The sequence below is a fragment of the Macaca nemestrina genome, chromosome 7, assembly GCF_043159975.1.
Source record: "Macaca nemestrina isolate mMacNem1 chromosome 7, mMacNem.hap1, whole genome shotgun sequence".
Classification (NCBI taxonomy): domain Eukaryota; kingdom Metazoa; phylum Chordata; class Mammalia; order Primates; family Cercopithecidae; genus Macaca; species Macaca nemestrina.
In genome coordinates, this window is record NC_092131.1 from 16901717 (window position 1) to 16916953 (window position 15237).

The following is a 15237-nucleotide window of genomic DNA, read 5'->3' on the forward strand; positions in this document are numbered from 1 at the left end:
ACCAAACAGGCTTTGTGTGAGCAACAAAGCTGTTTATTTCACCTGGGTGCAGGAGGGCTGAGTCCGAAAAGAGAGTCAGCAAAGGGTGGTGGGATTATCATTAGTTCTTACAGGTTTTGGGATAGGAGGTGGAGTTAAGAGCAATGTTTTTGGGACCGGGGGTGGATGTCACAAAGTACATTCTCAAGGGTGGGGAGAATTACAAACAACCTTCTTAAGGGTGGGGGAGATTAATGTACATTGATCAGTTAGGATGGGGCAGAAACAAATCACAAGGGTGGAATATCATCAGTGTAAGGTTATTTTCACTTCTTTTGTGGATCTTCAGTTGCTTCAGGCCATCTGGATGTATATGTGCAGGTCACTGGGGATACGGTGGCTTAGCTTGGGCTCAGAGGCCTGACACTTACAGAATTTGAAAGGATCGTTAGATAATACCATGAACAACTGTATACCAACATACAGTTTTGTTATTTATGTTATTTCACGTTGGATAACTTATATGAAATAAAGACATTCCAAGAAAGACACAAACTACTAGAACTTACTTAAGAAATACAACTTCTGAATAGACAAGTTAAGAAATTGAACTATTACTACTGTTACCTCCACCACCGCTACCCACAGGCTGGGTGCAGTAGCTCATGCCTGCAATCCCAGCACTTGGGGAGGCTGAAGGCAGCTGGATCACTTGAGGTCAGGAGTTCAAGACCAGCCTGGCTAACATGGTGAAACCTCCTCTCTACTAAAAATACATAAATTAACTGGGCGTGGCAACGGGCACCTGTAATCCCAGCTACTTGGGAGGCTGAGGCAGGAGAATCACTTGAACCCGGGAGGTGGAGGTTTCAGTGAGCCGAGATCACACCACTACCCTCCAGTCTGGGTGACAGAGGGAGACTTCCTCTCAAAACAAAATGAAACAAAAAACAAAACTACACACAAAGAAAAGTCCAGCCCTGATGGCTTCACTAGTTAACGTTACCAAACATTTAAAGAAGAATTACCAGTTCTTCACAAACTCTTCCAAAACATAGAAGAGAAGGAAACACTAACTTATGAGGCCAGTATTATGCCAATACCAACTGCAGATAAAAACATCACAAGAATGTTGGGGAACCCACCCCCAATATTTCAGCATAGGTTCTTTCTATTTTCCATAAGTGTCAACCGACTGAGAAATAAAAGAGTACAAAGAGAGGAATTTTACAACTAGGCTTTCGGGGGTGACATCACATATCAGTAGGACCGTGATGCCCACCTGAGCCTTAAAGTCAGCAAGTTTTATTAAGGATTTCAAAAGGGGAGGGGGTGCAAGAACAGGGAATAGGTCACAAAGATCACATGCTTCAAAGGGCAAAAAGGAGAACAAAGATCACATGCTTTTGAGGAAACAGGATAAGGGCAAAATCAGAACTACTGATAAGGGTCTATGTTCAGCTGTGCATGTATTGTCTTGATAAACATCTTAAACAAAAGAAAACAGGGTTTGAGAGCAGAGAACACAAATTTACCAGGGTGGAGTTTCCCAATCCTAGTAAGCCTGAAGGTACTACAGGAGACCAGGGCGTATTTCAGTCCTTACCTCAACTCCATAAGACAGACACTCCTAGAGCGACTATTTATAGACCTCCCCCCAGGAATGCATTCCTTCCCCAGGGTATTAATTATTAATATTCTTTGCTAGGAAAAGAATTTAGTGATATCTTCTCTACTTGCATGTCCATTTATAGGCTCTCTGTAAGAAGAAAAATATGGCTCTATTTTGCCCAACCCCGCAGGCAGTCAGACGTATGGTTGTCTTCCCTTGTTCCCTGAAAATCGCTGTTATTCTTTTCTTTGTCAAGGTGCACTGATTCCATATTGTTCAAACACACGTTTTACAAGCAATTTGTACAGTTAACACAAATATCATAGTGGTCCTGAGGTGACGTACATCCTCAATTTACGAAGATAACAGCATTAAGAGATTAAAGTAAGACAGGTGTAAGAAATTATAAGAGTATTATTTGGGAACTGATAAATGTCCATGAAATCTTCATAATTTATGTTCAGAGACTGAAGCAAAGACAGGCATTAGAAATTTTAAAAGTATTATTTGGGAACTGATATATGTCCATATTAAAATGAAATATTCACGATTTATGTTCCTCTGCTGCGGCTCCAGCTGTTCCCTCTGTTCAGGGTCCCTGACTTCCCGCAACATCTCTGCCTTTATTTTTATATAAATGTGCCAGGTGATGAAGTCTTGTTCGTTTTCTTGTCACAGGATTCTTTGACTTGTCCGGCACACTAAAAACAAACCAATTAAACAGAGAAACATAATTCCAAGATTTACTACAGAGGAACTCCCAATAGACTTAATCCAAGTCGTGGGGTTTAGTCCAGAAAGACTTTGTGCCACCTGATCTAATGCCTCAGCTCCAGGCACAATGGATAAATGAGCTTGAGAGGCTTCAAAAATTTGTTTCTTTAATTTAGTTACATCCAAGGATAAATTATCTTTCCCTACCCAGAAGGTGTCCTTTGACCATTTCCTATGAATGATCAGTCTCATTGTAGGAATATGGTGTGATACAGAAATCAGAAGTATTCCAATCACACTGCATTTGCATGTGATGTTTGAGACTCATTAGCCAATCCCCAAGCCAAATAACAGACAGTCTTAAATCATTAATTCGATTAGCTAATTTTCGATCAATGCCTTGTTGAGAATTCCACATTTGGGTGGAATTGTCTTGCCAATCATTAACAAAATGAGCCGTTTGAATAGATTGATGTAATGCCATTGCAGCAGTGGGTGGCAAGTGCAGTGACTGTAATTAGGCCCATGATCACAGCGATTAAAGTGAAAACAAATCTCTTAGATCTTTTGAGAATTCGTTGTAACACTTTGTTAATTAAATGTACTGAGGGGGAAGATTCCCAAGGTCTGGGTAGAGTTACCAGTATCCAGATTCCTTCTTGAGCTTGAACCACCATTGTACTTTTCCTGGAGTCAAAATGGGAGTTAACACAGTGTATAAATGACAGTTAATGCATTGGACAGTTTGATTGTCCAAATTTTGATATTTCCCACTAATAGCATGTAAGGAGGCTTAACACAACTCTGTATAGGAATAGTCAGATTGAAGGTAAACAAAGCATAATCTTTGAATCTACATTGATACTGAGGAAGAGGAGCGGCAGTGGCAATGCCGAATGTTCTCCGCCATAAAGAAGCAATCCGAGGTGCCCAGGGATGCTGAAGAGGTAGAGGGGCATGCCTGGGTCGAGAAGAATTATCATAATGCCAACTGAAGTCCCATAAAGGGGGATCGGCATCTAAAAGAGGAAAGGGGTTCAAAGAGGATTTATCATGGTGTTCAGAATCATGGATGCAAGGGGCGGTAGTGGGGACAACAGACAGAAAAGTTTCCCCTTCCCATACCCGCAGTCCTGACATGGCAATAGCCAATTTCCAAAGTTCTGAGTGTTCTGGGCTCAGCATGGGCAATATCATACGAGGCCTCGGGTGAGGGTTAATGCCCTTGCCTTCCCATTTTAAGGGAAAGAACGAGCTGAACCTTCTGTGCAAAATAGGATGATGATCCTCGTCCTCCCAGTAAGAAATAAAATAAGTAGCCTCCAGACATTCCCTTCTGCCAGAGGAGCAATTGTTTTTTAAATAACCCTTTGGTGCCCAGTCTGTTATTAAACCATACGAGTCATTTTTTTAATACTACTGCATGTGAGTTAACACAGTCTTCCCAAATTAAAGTTTTAGCTGGGCCCTCATGTCCTTTTTTGGACATGGTTTCCCTACAGGTTTTTTTTTTTTTTTTTTTTTATACTTTAAGTTCTAGGGTACATGTGCACAATGTGCAGGTTTGTTACATATGTATACATGTGCCATATTGGTGTGCTGCACCCATTAACTGGTGGTTTACGTTAGGTATATCTCATAATGCTATCCCTCCCCACTCCCCCTCTTCTCTCCCCACAACAGGCCCCAGTGTGTGATGTTCCCCTTCCTGTGTCCAAGTGTTCTCATTGTTTAGTTCCCACCTATGAGTGAGAACATGCGGTGTTTGGTTTTCTGTCCTTGTGATAGTTTGCTGGGAATGATGGTTTCCAGCTTCATCCATGTCCCTACAAAGGACGTGAACTCATCCTTTTTTATGGCTACGTAGTATTCCATGGTGTATATGTGCCACATTTTCTTAATCCAGTCTATCATTGTTGGACATTTGGGTGGTTCCAAGTCTTTGCTATTGTGAATAGTGCCGCAATAAACATATGTGTGCATGTGTCTTTACAGCAGCATGATTTATAATCCTTTGGGTATATACCACGTAATGGGATGGCTGGGTCAAATGGTATTTCTAGTTCTAGATCCCTGAGGAATCACCACACTGTCTTCCACAACGGTTGAACTAGTTTACAGTCCCACCAACAACGTAAAAGTGTTCCTATTTCTCCACATCCTCTTCAGCACCTGTTTTTTCCTGACTTTTTAATGATCGCCATTGGTGTGAGATGGCACCTCATTGTGGTTTGATTTGCATTTCTATGATGGCCAGTGATGATGAGCATTTTGGCTGCATAAATGTCTTCTTTTGAGAAGTGTCTGTTCATATCCTTCACCCACTTGTTGATAGGGTTGTTTGTTTTTTTCTTGTAAATTTGTTTGAGTTTTTTGTAGATTCTGGATATTAGCCCTTTGTCAGATGAGTAGATTTCAAAATTTTTCTCCCATTCTGTAGGTTGCCTGCTCATTCTGATGGTAGTTTCTTTTGCTGTGCAGAAGCTCTTTAGTTTAATTAGATCCCATTTGTCAATTTTGGCTTTTGTTGCCATTGCTTTTGGTGTTTTAGACACGAAGTCCTTGTCCATGCCTATGTCCTGAATGGTATTGCCTAGGTTTTCTTCTAGGCTTTTATGGTTTAAGTCTAACATTTAAGTATTTAATCCATCTTGAATTAATTTTTGTATAAGGTATAAGGAAGGGATCCAGTTTCAGCTTTCTAAATATGGCTAGCCAGTTTTCCCAGCACCATTTGTTAAATAGGGAATCCTTTCCCCATTTCTTGTTTTGGTCAGGTTTGTCAAAGATCAGATAGTTGTAGATGTGTGGTACTATTTCTGAGGGCTCCGTTCTGCTCCATTGGTCTATATCTCTGTTTTGGTACCAGTACCATGCTGTCTTGGTTACTGTAGCCTTGTATAGTTTACTGTAGCCTTGTAGTATAGTTTGAAGTCAGGTAGTCTGATGCCTCCAGCTTTGTTCTTTTGGCTTAGGATTGACTTGGCAATGTGGGCTCTTTTTTGGTTCCATATGAACTTTAAAGTAGTTTTTTCCAATTTTATGCAGAAAGTCATTGGTAGCTTGATGGGGATGGCATTGAATCTATAAATTACCTTGGGCATTATGGCCATTTTCACGATATTGAGTCTTCCTATCCATGAGCATGGAATGTTCTTCCATTTGTTTGTATCCTCTTTTATTTCGTTGAGCAGTGGTTTGTAGTTCTCCTTGAAGAGAGAGATTCACATTCCTTGTAAGTTGGATACCTAGGTATTTTATTATCTTTGAAGCAATTGTGAATGGGAGTACACTCATGATTTGGCTCTCTGTTTGTGTGTTATTGGTGTATAAGAATGCTTGTGACTTTTGCATGTTGATTTTGTATCCTGAGATTTTGCTAAAGTTGCTTATGAACTTAAGGAGATTTTGGGTTGAGACGATGGGGTTTTCTAGATATACAACCGTGTCATCTGCAAACAGGGACAATTTGACTTCCTCTTTTCCTAATTGAATACCCTTTATTTCTTTCTCCTGCCAGATTGCCCTGGCCAGAACTTCCAACACTATGTTGAACAGGAGTGGTGAGAGAGGGCATCCCTGTCTTATGCCAGTTTTCAAAGGGAATGCTTCCAGTTTTTGCCCATTCAGTATGGTATTGGCTGTGGGTTTGTCATAAATAGCTCTTATTATTTTGAGATACGTTCCATCAATACCTAGTTTATTGAGAGTTTTTAGCATGAAGGGCTGTTGAATTTTGTCAAAGGCCTTTTCTTCATCTGTTGAGATAATCATGTGTTTTTTGTCGGTGGTTCTGTTTATATGCTGGATTACATTTGTTGATTTGCATATGTTGAACCAGCCTTGCATCCCAGGGATGAAGATCACTTGATCATGGTGGATAAGGTTTTTGATGTATTGCTGGATTCGGTTAGCCAGTGTTTTATTGAGGATTTTTGCATCGATGTTCAACAGGGATATTGGTCTAAAATTCTCTTTTTTTGTTGTGTCGTGTCCCTGCCAGGCTTTGGTATCAGGATGATGCTGGCTTCATAAAATGAATTAGGGAGGATGCCCTCTTTTTCTGTTGATTGGAATAGTTTCAGAAGGAATGGTACCAACTCCTCCTTGTACCTCTGGTAGAATTCAGCTGTGAATCTGTCTGGTCCTGGACTTTTTTTGGTTGGTAGGCTATTAATTATTGCCTCAATTTCAGAGCCTGTTATTGGTCTATTCAGAGATTCAACTTCTTCGTGGATTAATCTTGGGACGGTGTATGTGTCAAGGAATTTATCCATTTCTTCTAGATTTTCTAGTTTATTTGCATAGAGGTGTTTATAGTATTCTCTGATGGTAGTTTGTATTTCTGTGGGATCAGTGGTGATATCCCCTTTATCATTTTTTATTGCGTCTGTTTGATTCTTCTCTCTTTTCTTCTTTATTAGTCTTGCTAGCAGTCTATCAATTTTGTTGATCTTTTCAAAAAACCAGCTCCTGGATTCATTGAGTTTTTGGAGGGATTTTGTTTCTCTATCTCCTTCAATTCTTCTCTGATCTTAGTTATTTCTTGCTTTCTGCTAGCTTTTGAATGTGTTTGCTCTTGTTTCTCTAGTTCTTTTAATTGTGATGTTAGGGTGTCAATTTTAGATCTTTCCTGCTTTCTCTTGTGGGCATTTAGTGCTATAAATTTCCCCCTACATACTGCTTTAATTGTGTCCCAGAGATTCTGGTATGTTGTGTCTTTGTTCTCGTTGGTTTCAAAGAACATCTTTATTTCTACCTTCATTTCGTTATTTACCCAGTAGTCATTCAGGAGCAGGTTGTTCAGTTTCCAAGTAGTTGAGTGGTTTTGAGTGAGTTTCTTAATCCTGAGTTCTAGTTTGATTGCACTGTGGTCTGAGAGACAGTTTGTTATCATTTCTGTTCTTTTACATGTGCTGAGGAGTGCTTTACTTCCAACTATGTGGTCAATTTTGGAGTAAGTGCGATGTGGTGCTGAGAAGAATGTATATTCTGTTGATTTGGGGTGGAGAGTTCTGTAGATGTCTATTAGGTCCACTTGGTGCAGAGCTGAGTTCAATTCCTGAATGTCCTTGTTAACTTTCTGTCTCGTTGATCTGTCTAATGTTGACAGTGGGGTGTTAAAGTCTCCCATTATTATTGTGTGGGAGTCTACGTCTCTTTGTAGGTCTCTAAGGACTTGCTTTATGAATCTGGGTACTCCTGTATTGGGTGCATATATATTTAGGATAGTGAGCTCTTCTTGTTGAATTAATCCCTTTACCATTATGTAATGGCCTTCTTTGTCTCTTCTGATCTTGGTTGGTTTAAAGTCTGTTTTATCAGAGACTAGAATTGCAACCCCTGCCTTTTTTTGTTTTCCATTTGCTTGGTAGATTTTCCTCCATCCCTTTATTTTGAGCCTATGTGTGTCTCTGGACGTGAGATGGGTCTCCTGGATACAGGGTCTTGACTCTTTATCCAATTTGCCAGTCTGTGTCTTTTAATTGGAGCATTTAGCCCATTTACATTTAAGGTTAATATTGTTACGTGTGAATTTGATCCTGACATTATGATGTTAGCTGGTTATTTTGTTCTTTAGTTGATGCAGGTTCTTCCTAACATCGATGGTCTTTAGATTTTGGCATGTTTTTGCAGTGGCTGGTACTGTTGTTCCTTTCCATGTTTAGTGCTTCCTTCAGGAGCTCTTGTAAGGCAGGCCTGGTGGTGACAAAATCTCTCAGCATTTGCTTGTCTGTAAAGGATTTTATTTCTCCTTCACTTATGAAGCTTAGTTTGGCTGGATATGAAATTCTGGATTGAAAATTCTTTTCTTTAAGAATGTTGAGGCCGGGCGCGGTGGCTCACGCCTGTAATCCCAGCACTTTGGGAGGCCGAGATGGGCGGATCACGAGGTCAGGAGATCGAGACCATCCTGACTAACATGGTGAAACCCCGTCTCTACTAAAAATACAAAAATTAGCCGGGCGCGGTGGCGGGCGCCTGTTGTCCCAGCCACACGGGAGGCTGAGGCAGGAGAATGGCGTGAACCCGGGAGGCGGAGCTGCTTGCAGTGAGTGGAGATCGCGCCACTGCACTCCAGCCTGGGAGACAGAGCGAGACTCCGTCTCAAAAAAAAAAAAAAAAAAAAAAAAAAAGAATGTTGAATATTGGCCCCCACTCTCTTCTGGCTTGTAGAGTTTCTGCCGAGAGATCTGCTGTTAGTCTGATGGGCTTCCCTTTGTGGGTAACCCGACCTTTCTCTCTGGCTGCCCTTAACATTTTTTCCTTCATTTCAACTTTGGTGAATCTGACAATTATGTGTCTTGGAGTTGCTCTTCTCGAGGAGTATCTTTGTGGCATTCTCTGTATTTCATGAATTTGAATGTTGGTCTGCCTTGCTAGGTTGGGGAAGTTCTCCTGGATAATATCCTGAAGAGTGTTTTCCAACTTGTTTCCATTCTCCGCATCACTTTCAGGTACACCAATCAGACGTAGATTTGGTCTTCTCATATAGTCCCATATTTCTTGGAGGCTTTGTTCGTTTCTTTTTATTTTTTCTTTAAACTTCTCTTCTTGCTTCATTTCATTCATTTGATCTTCCATCACTGATGCCCTTTCTTCCAGTTGATTGAATCGGCTACTGAAGCTTGTGCATTCGTCACGTAGTTCTCATGCCATGGTTTTCAGCTCCATCAAGTCCTTTAAGGACTTCTCTACATTGGTTATTCTAGTTAGCCATTTGTCTAATCTTTTTTCAAGGCTTTTGACTTCTTTACCATGGGTTCGAACTTCCTCCTTTAGCTGGGAGAAGTTTGATCGTCTGAAGCCTTCTTCTCTCAACTCGTCAAAGTCATTCTCCGTCCAATTTTGTTCCATTGCTGGTGAGGAGCTGCATTCCTTTGGAGGAGGAGAGGCACTCTGATTTTTAGAATTTTTGGTTTTTCTGCTCTGTTTTTTCCCCATCTTTGTGATTTTATCTACCTTTGGTCTTTGATGATGGTGACATACAGATGGGATTTAGTGTGGATGTCCTTTCTGTTTGTTAGTTTTCCTGCTAACAGTCAGGACCCTTAGCTGCAGGTCTGTTGGAGTTTGCTGGAGGTCCCCTCCAGACCCTGTTTGCCTGGGTATCAGCAGCGAAGGCTACAGAACAGCAAATATTGCTGAACACAAAATTTTGCTGCCTGATGGTTCCTCTGAAAGTTTCGTCTCAGGGGTATCCGGCCATGTGAAGTGTTAGTCTGCCCCTACTGGGGGTTGCCTCTCAGTTAGGCTGCTTGGGGGTTAGGGACCCACTTTGAGGAGAGGCTGTCCGTTCTCAGGTTCTCAGATCTCAAGCTCCATGCTGGGAGAACCACTACTCTCTTCAAAGCTGTCAGACAGGGACGTTTAAGTCTGCAGAGATTTCTGCTGCCTTTTTTCGGCTATGCCCTGCCCCCAGAGGTGGAGTCTACAGAGGCAGGCAGGCCTCCTTGAGCTGCCGGGAGCTTCCCCTGCCACTTTGTTTACCTACTCAAGCCTCAGCAATGGCGGGCGCCCCTCCCCCAGCCTCACTGCTGCCTTGCAGTACGATCTCAGACTGCCTGTGCTAGCAATGAGCGAGGCTCCATGGGCATGGAACCCTCTGAGCCAGGCATGACATATAATCTCCTGGTATGCCGTTTGCTAAGACCATTGGAAAAGCTCAGTATTAGGGTGGGAGTGACTCGATTTTCCAGGTGCCGTCTGTCACTGTTTTGCTTGGCTAGGAAAGGGAATTCCCTGACCCCTCCCGCTTCCTAGGTGAGGCGATGCCTCGCCCTGCTTGGGCTCACACTCAGTGCGCTGCACCCACTGTCCTGCACCCACTGTTGGACATGCCCCAGTGAGATGAACCCGGTACCTCAGTTGGAAATGCAGAAATCACCAGTCTTCTGCGTCGCTCACGTTGGGAGCTGTAGACTTGAGCTGTTCCTATTCGGCCATCTTGGAACCCCTCCTACTGGTGTTTTGTTATTGTTGAGACCGAGTCTCACTCTGTCGCCCAGGCTGGAGTGCGGTGGCACATCTTGGCTCACTGCAAGCTCCGCTTCGGGGGTTCACACCATTCCTCTGCCTCAGCCTCCCGAGTAGCTGGGACTACAGGCACCCGCCACCACGCCCGGCTGATTTTGTTTTGTATTTTTAGTAGACAGGAGATTTCACCATGTTAGCCGGGGTGGTCTCGATCTCCTGACCTCGTGATCCGCCCGCCTTGTCCTCCCAATGTGCTGGGATTATAGGCGTGAGCCACCGTGCCCAGCCTTCCTACAGGTTTATATTTAACGTGTGGGGTATCAACTACAGACCATTATCTCTCTCTCCTTTTTTTTTTTTTTTTTTTGAGACTGAGTCTCTCTCTGTGGCCCAGACTGCAGTGCAGTTGGCCAACTGCAACCTCCACCTCCTGGTTCAAGCAATTCTCCTGCCTCAGCCTCCCGAGTAGCTGGGATTACAAGTGTGCACCACCATGCCTGGCTAATTTTGTATTTTTAGTAGAGACAGGGTTTCACCATGTTGGCCAGGCTAGTCTCAAACTCCTGACCTCAAGTGATCCTCTTGTCTCAGCCTCCTAAAGTGCTGGGATTACAGACATGAGCCACCGTGGCAGGCTCAGGTCATTATTTCTTATGAATATAAATGCAGAATTCTCAACAACATTCTATCAAACCAAATCCAGTAACAAAAATAATTATATTCCATGGCCAAGTGGAATCTATCCCAGTAGTGTAAAAGTGGTTTACCAACCAAAAGTCAGTCAGTTTAATATACCATATCAGCAGAATAAAGAACACAAAGCATATGATCCTCCCAATAGATGTAGAAAAACAGTATTTGCCAAAATTCAACTCCTTCATGAATAATGCTCAACAAAGTAGGAATGCATGTGAAGTTCTTTTTTGTTGTTGTTGAGATGGAGTCTCGCTCTGTTGCCCAGGCTGGAGTGCAGAGGCACAATCTCGGCTCACTGCAAGCTCCGCCTCCCGAGTTTATGCCATTCTCCTGCCTCAGCCTCCCGAGTAGCTGGGACTACAGGCGCCCGCAACCACGCCCGGCTAATTTTTTGTATTTTTAGTAGAGACAGGGTTTCACCATGTTAGCCAGGATGGTCTCGATCTCCTGACCTCGTGATCTGCCCGTCTCGGCCTCCCAAAGTGCTGGGATTACAGGCGTGAGCCACCGTGCCCGGCCGGATATGAACTTCTTAACCTGATAAAGGCATCTGTGGAAAAACCAAGAGCCAACATAATGCTTAATGTTTAAAGACTAAATGCTTTCCCCGTAATATCAGGAGCATGGACAGAATATCCACTTTCCCACTTTATTCAACATTATAGGCAAGAAAAGGACACAAAAGGCCTTCAGGTTGGAAAGGAAGAAGAAAAACTCTTATCTAAAGATGACATCTTATAAATAGAAAGTCCTAAGGAATCTACTCAGAAACTACTCGAACTAATATATAAGTTTAGCAAAATTGCAGTATGTGAGATCAACATACAAAAATCAATTATATTTCTATACATTTGGAATAAACAATCTGAAAATGAAGTTAAAACCATTTACTTTAGGATCAACAGGAATAAAATATTTGGGAATAAATTTAACAAAAGAAGTACAGAAACGTATACTCTGAAAACTACAAAACATTGTTGAAAGAATGGAAGAAGACCTAAATAAATGGAAAGACATCGCATGTTCGTGGATTGAAGGCAGCTATGCTCACCACTGCATCACCCATGCATTCTCAAGTTCATAGAGTTTGCTGTTCAACTTATAAAGTATACAACCCATAACTGCCCCCTCAAAATAAAATAACTTATTTTATGATGTCAAGTCAATCCATCCCAAAAGGAGGAAGTAGGACACTTGATATTTGAGGTATGTCTCCTTAGATTTTTGGTTACTTTTTCGTAATCTCCTAGTAAGTGGAAAATAAAGCACTTTGTCCCAAGTAACAATAATTCATAAGTAGTTGTTATTCCTGTTTTATAGATAAAGAACTGAAGCTCAGAGAGACTTAATTTGCTTAAGGAAGGACAGCTGTGGAGCCATTGTCTAGTTCGGGTCCATCAATTACAAAGCCCTGTTTCTTTTAACTATGCCATGTTGCATTTGAAACAGGAGGACATTAGATTTTTTAAATAATAGACTGGCCTCTTAAGTTTCAGAGTGGTTTTGTTCAGAGACCCTGTTTATAATATATTCTAGTATTAAGAATTTGTGTTCAATTGTTAATGCCATAGACATCTATTTTGTGCTTACTGCATGCAGGCACTATGATGAGTAAATAGTGATGAATATATTAATCCTTACTTTAGCAGAGAAAGTAAGTATGCAAATAAACAATTGCAGTATAGCAAGATAACTGCAGTGCTGGAAGTCTTAAGTATAATGGTAACATAGAAGAAAGTAATCAACTCTGCTGGAGTGGCCATAGAAGATGAGATGATTGAATTGGACATTCAAGGCTATGTAGGAGTTTGTCAGTTGAAATATGCGTGCTTCTTTCTGTATCATGACTGACTATGGAAACCATTTATGCATAAACACGACTATTGGGTTTTTAGGTAAATAACTAAGGTAGGAAAAAAGTTCATTATTAATTTGCAGGAATCCTGTGTTCCTTTATACTTTTTTAATAATTAGCTTTGTGTTCAGATATAATTAAAACTCCTTGGTAAAATACAGAAGCCTGAGAAGGGAAATGGTTTTTGCTGACATGTGGTTTGTAAAATGCATTGCAAAACAACTAGCTATTAGAGTTCTTTAATTCTGTTGTACCTGCTTTTTGGAATTTGAAGTTAAATGGACAAAGTAAAAGAAAAATTTGTGAGTTCATGAAGAATTCCATTCTTTTATCAAATTGTGGTAAACTCAACAAGTGAATATACTTGGGATATACGCTTTTCAGATTTTTCAGGACAAAAGCTTTAAATTGCATTTATGACTTTTCTAGTTGTTAATAGTTTCTCACACACAAATACTGTGTGTTAATGTATCAGTGGTTTCTGATGAAACTAATTTAAAGCTTTTTTGCAACATTTATTTGGCAAAAGTTTATTCTATAGGATTTTGAGCAGTTTCTAATATTAATTTGTATAGTTGTCACCTAAAATAATGAATGATAAATAAGTTCTGAGTTTATGAAGAAATGTCTTACTACAACCATGTGTCAACATAACTATTTTGGTTTTTTAAAAAATTAACCAGCTCCCTTATTTATCTCTTAATGTAGCCTTTTGGTCACATATTTCATTATCCCCCTTGGGATAAACAGAGAAAATTGAAAGGAAAATAGGAATCTTCTACTTTTAGAATCTTTGATTTGACGAAGTTGTAATACTTATACTTTTGGGCTAAATAAAAGGGTATCTATTACCTAATATAAATTTTTGGAAGTGCATGTAGACAATTCTGGAAAATAGGGAATCTGTTTATAGGTGACTGGCAATTATTACAAATGGAAGGATGGGACTTTGTGTTTTGTTTTGGTTTTGGTTATTGCGGTGGCTGATGTTTTGGTACTCCAGAGTAGGTTAAGTATGCATTATGTGGTGATGGCAGAGGTTTCTAATATGCTGTATTTGAAAAAAATATTTAAATATATGCAGATTTTAGCAGTAGTTTTAATGGCAATACTCTTTGCAAACTCATATGAATATATTTAAGGTAATCTTTTTTTGTGAAACTGTATTGCTATCTGAATCCAGAAATCTACATGAAACTATATGCTAAATTGTATAAATAGCAGTATTTTAAAATCAGTGCCTTATGATAAATCCAAAGTGATTAAAAGGAAACACTGCTTCTCATTTATGAATACAAGTTTAAGAAAGAAAAATATATTTCATTTTTAGATTATATAAATGGTGGAGAACTTTTTACTCATCTTTCTCAAAGAGAGCGTTTCACAGAGCACGAGGTGCAGATTTATGTTGGAGAGATTGTGCTTGCCCTCGAACATCTCCACAAGGTAAGACACTTGATTTTTCAAGTTTCTTTTTTGAAGTTTGTTAACTAAGGTAATAATGGAGCTAGAAGAGCTCATGTTTTTACGTGTTATTGTCTTAGTGGAGATTATGAAAGCACACTTACAGAACATTACCAATTTTCTCAATTTCATAATTCCGTTTGAAAAAAATCTACTTTCCAATTGTACTTGCTATGGTGGAGATTGAAAAGAACTTAAGCAGTTTTTGGCCTTTTTCCTGAAAAATCTTAATGCTTATTTGTTACAAAGTATCATTAAAATAAAAACCTTTAATTATTAAAATAACCAATAAAATGAAACCATCAGTCATAATATGTATTTCTTTCATTGTAATTTACTGCATTGCAGACTCTGCCTGTAAACCTTCAGGGTGTGTCCTGATGAGGTTGGAGAATAAGAGTTATTTCCCACTCTCGCCCTCTGGCTTTCTTTTCCATTTGTTTTGTCCCTGACACCGTCCCTTGCTCCCACCCCCTTTCTCCTCCATTGTCCCCAGGTAGGATGAACTCTTACTAAAAAACTTTTTTTTTTTTTTTTTTTTTTTGAGACGGAGTCTCGCTCTGTCGCCCAGGCTGGAGTGCAGTGGCGCTATCTCGGCTCACTGCAAGCTCCGCCTCCCGGGTTTACGCCATTCTCCTGCCTCAGCCTCCCGAGTAGCTGGGACTACAGGCGCCCGCCACCTCGCCCGGCTAATTTTTTTGTATTTTTAGTAGAGACGGGGTTTCATTGTGTTAGCCAGGATGGTCTCGATCTCCTGACCTCGTGATCCGCCCGTCTCGGCCTCCCAAAGTGCTGGGATTACAGGCTTGAGCCACCGCGCCCGGCCACTAAAAAACTTTAAATGGAATTCATGTCTGTGACCCTATTCAAACTGTAACAATCAGTTCAAACTTTAAGAAATGTTATTGCAGATACCATTAATCTTGAGCCAAGAAATTTT

At 40.7% G+C, this 15237-nt stretch overlaps 1 protein-coding gene across 6 annotated transcripts in view; it reads left to right on the plus strand.

Moving 5' to 3' along the window:
• LOC105467554 (ribosomal protein S6 kinase A5) overlaps nt 1–15237 on the plus strand; it is a 206819-nt gene that overhangs the window by 107779 nt on the left and 83803 nt on the right. For all 6 annotated transcript variants that reach the window (XM_071099715.1, XM_024788436.2, XM_011717240.2 and 3 more), the window contains one exon: nt 14164–14279. In XM_071099715.1, the coding sequence (XP_070955816.1) occupies nt 14164–14279 (116 nt within the window). The remainder of the gene's footprint in view (nt 1–14163; nt 14280–15237) is intronic.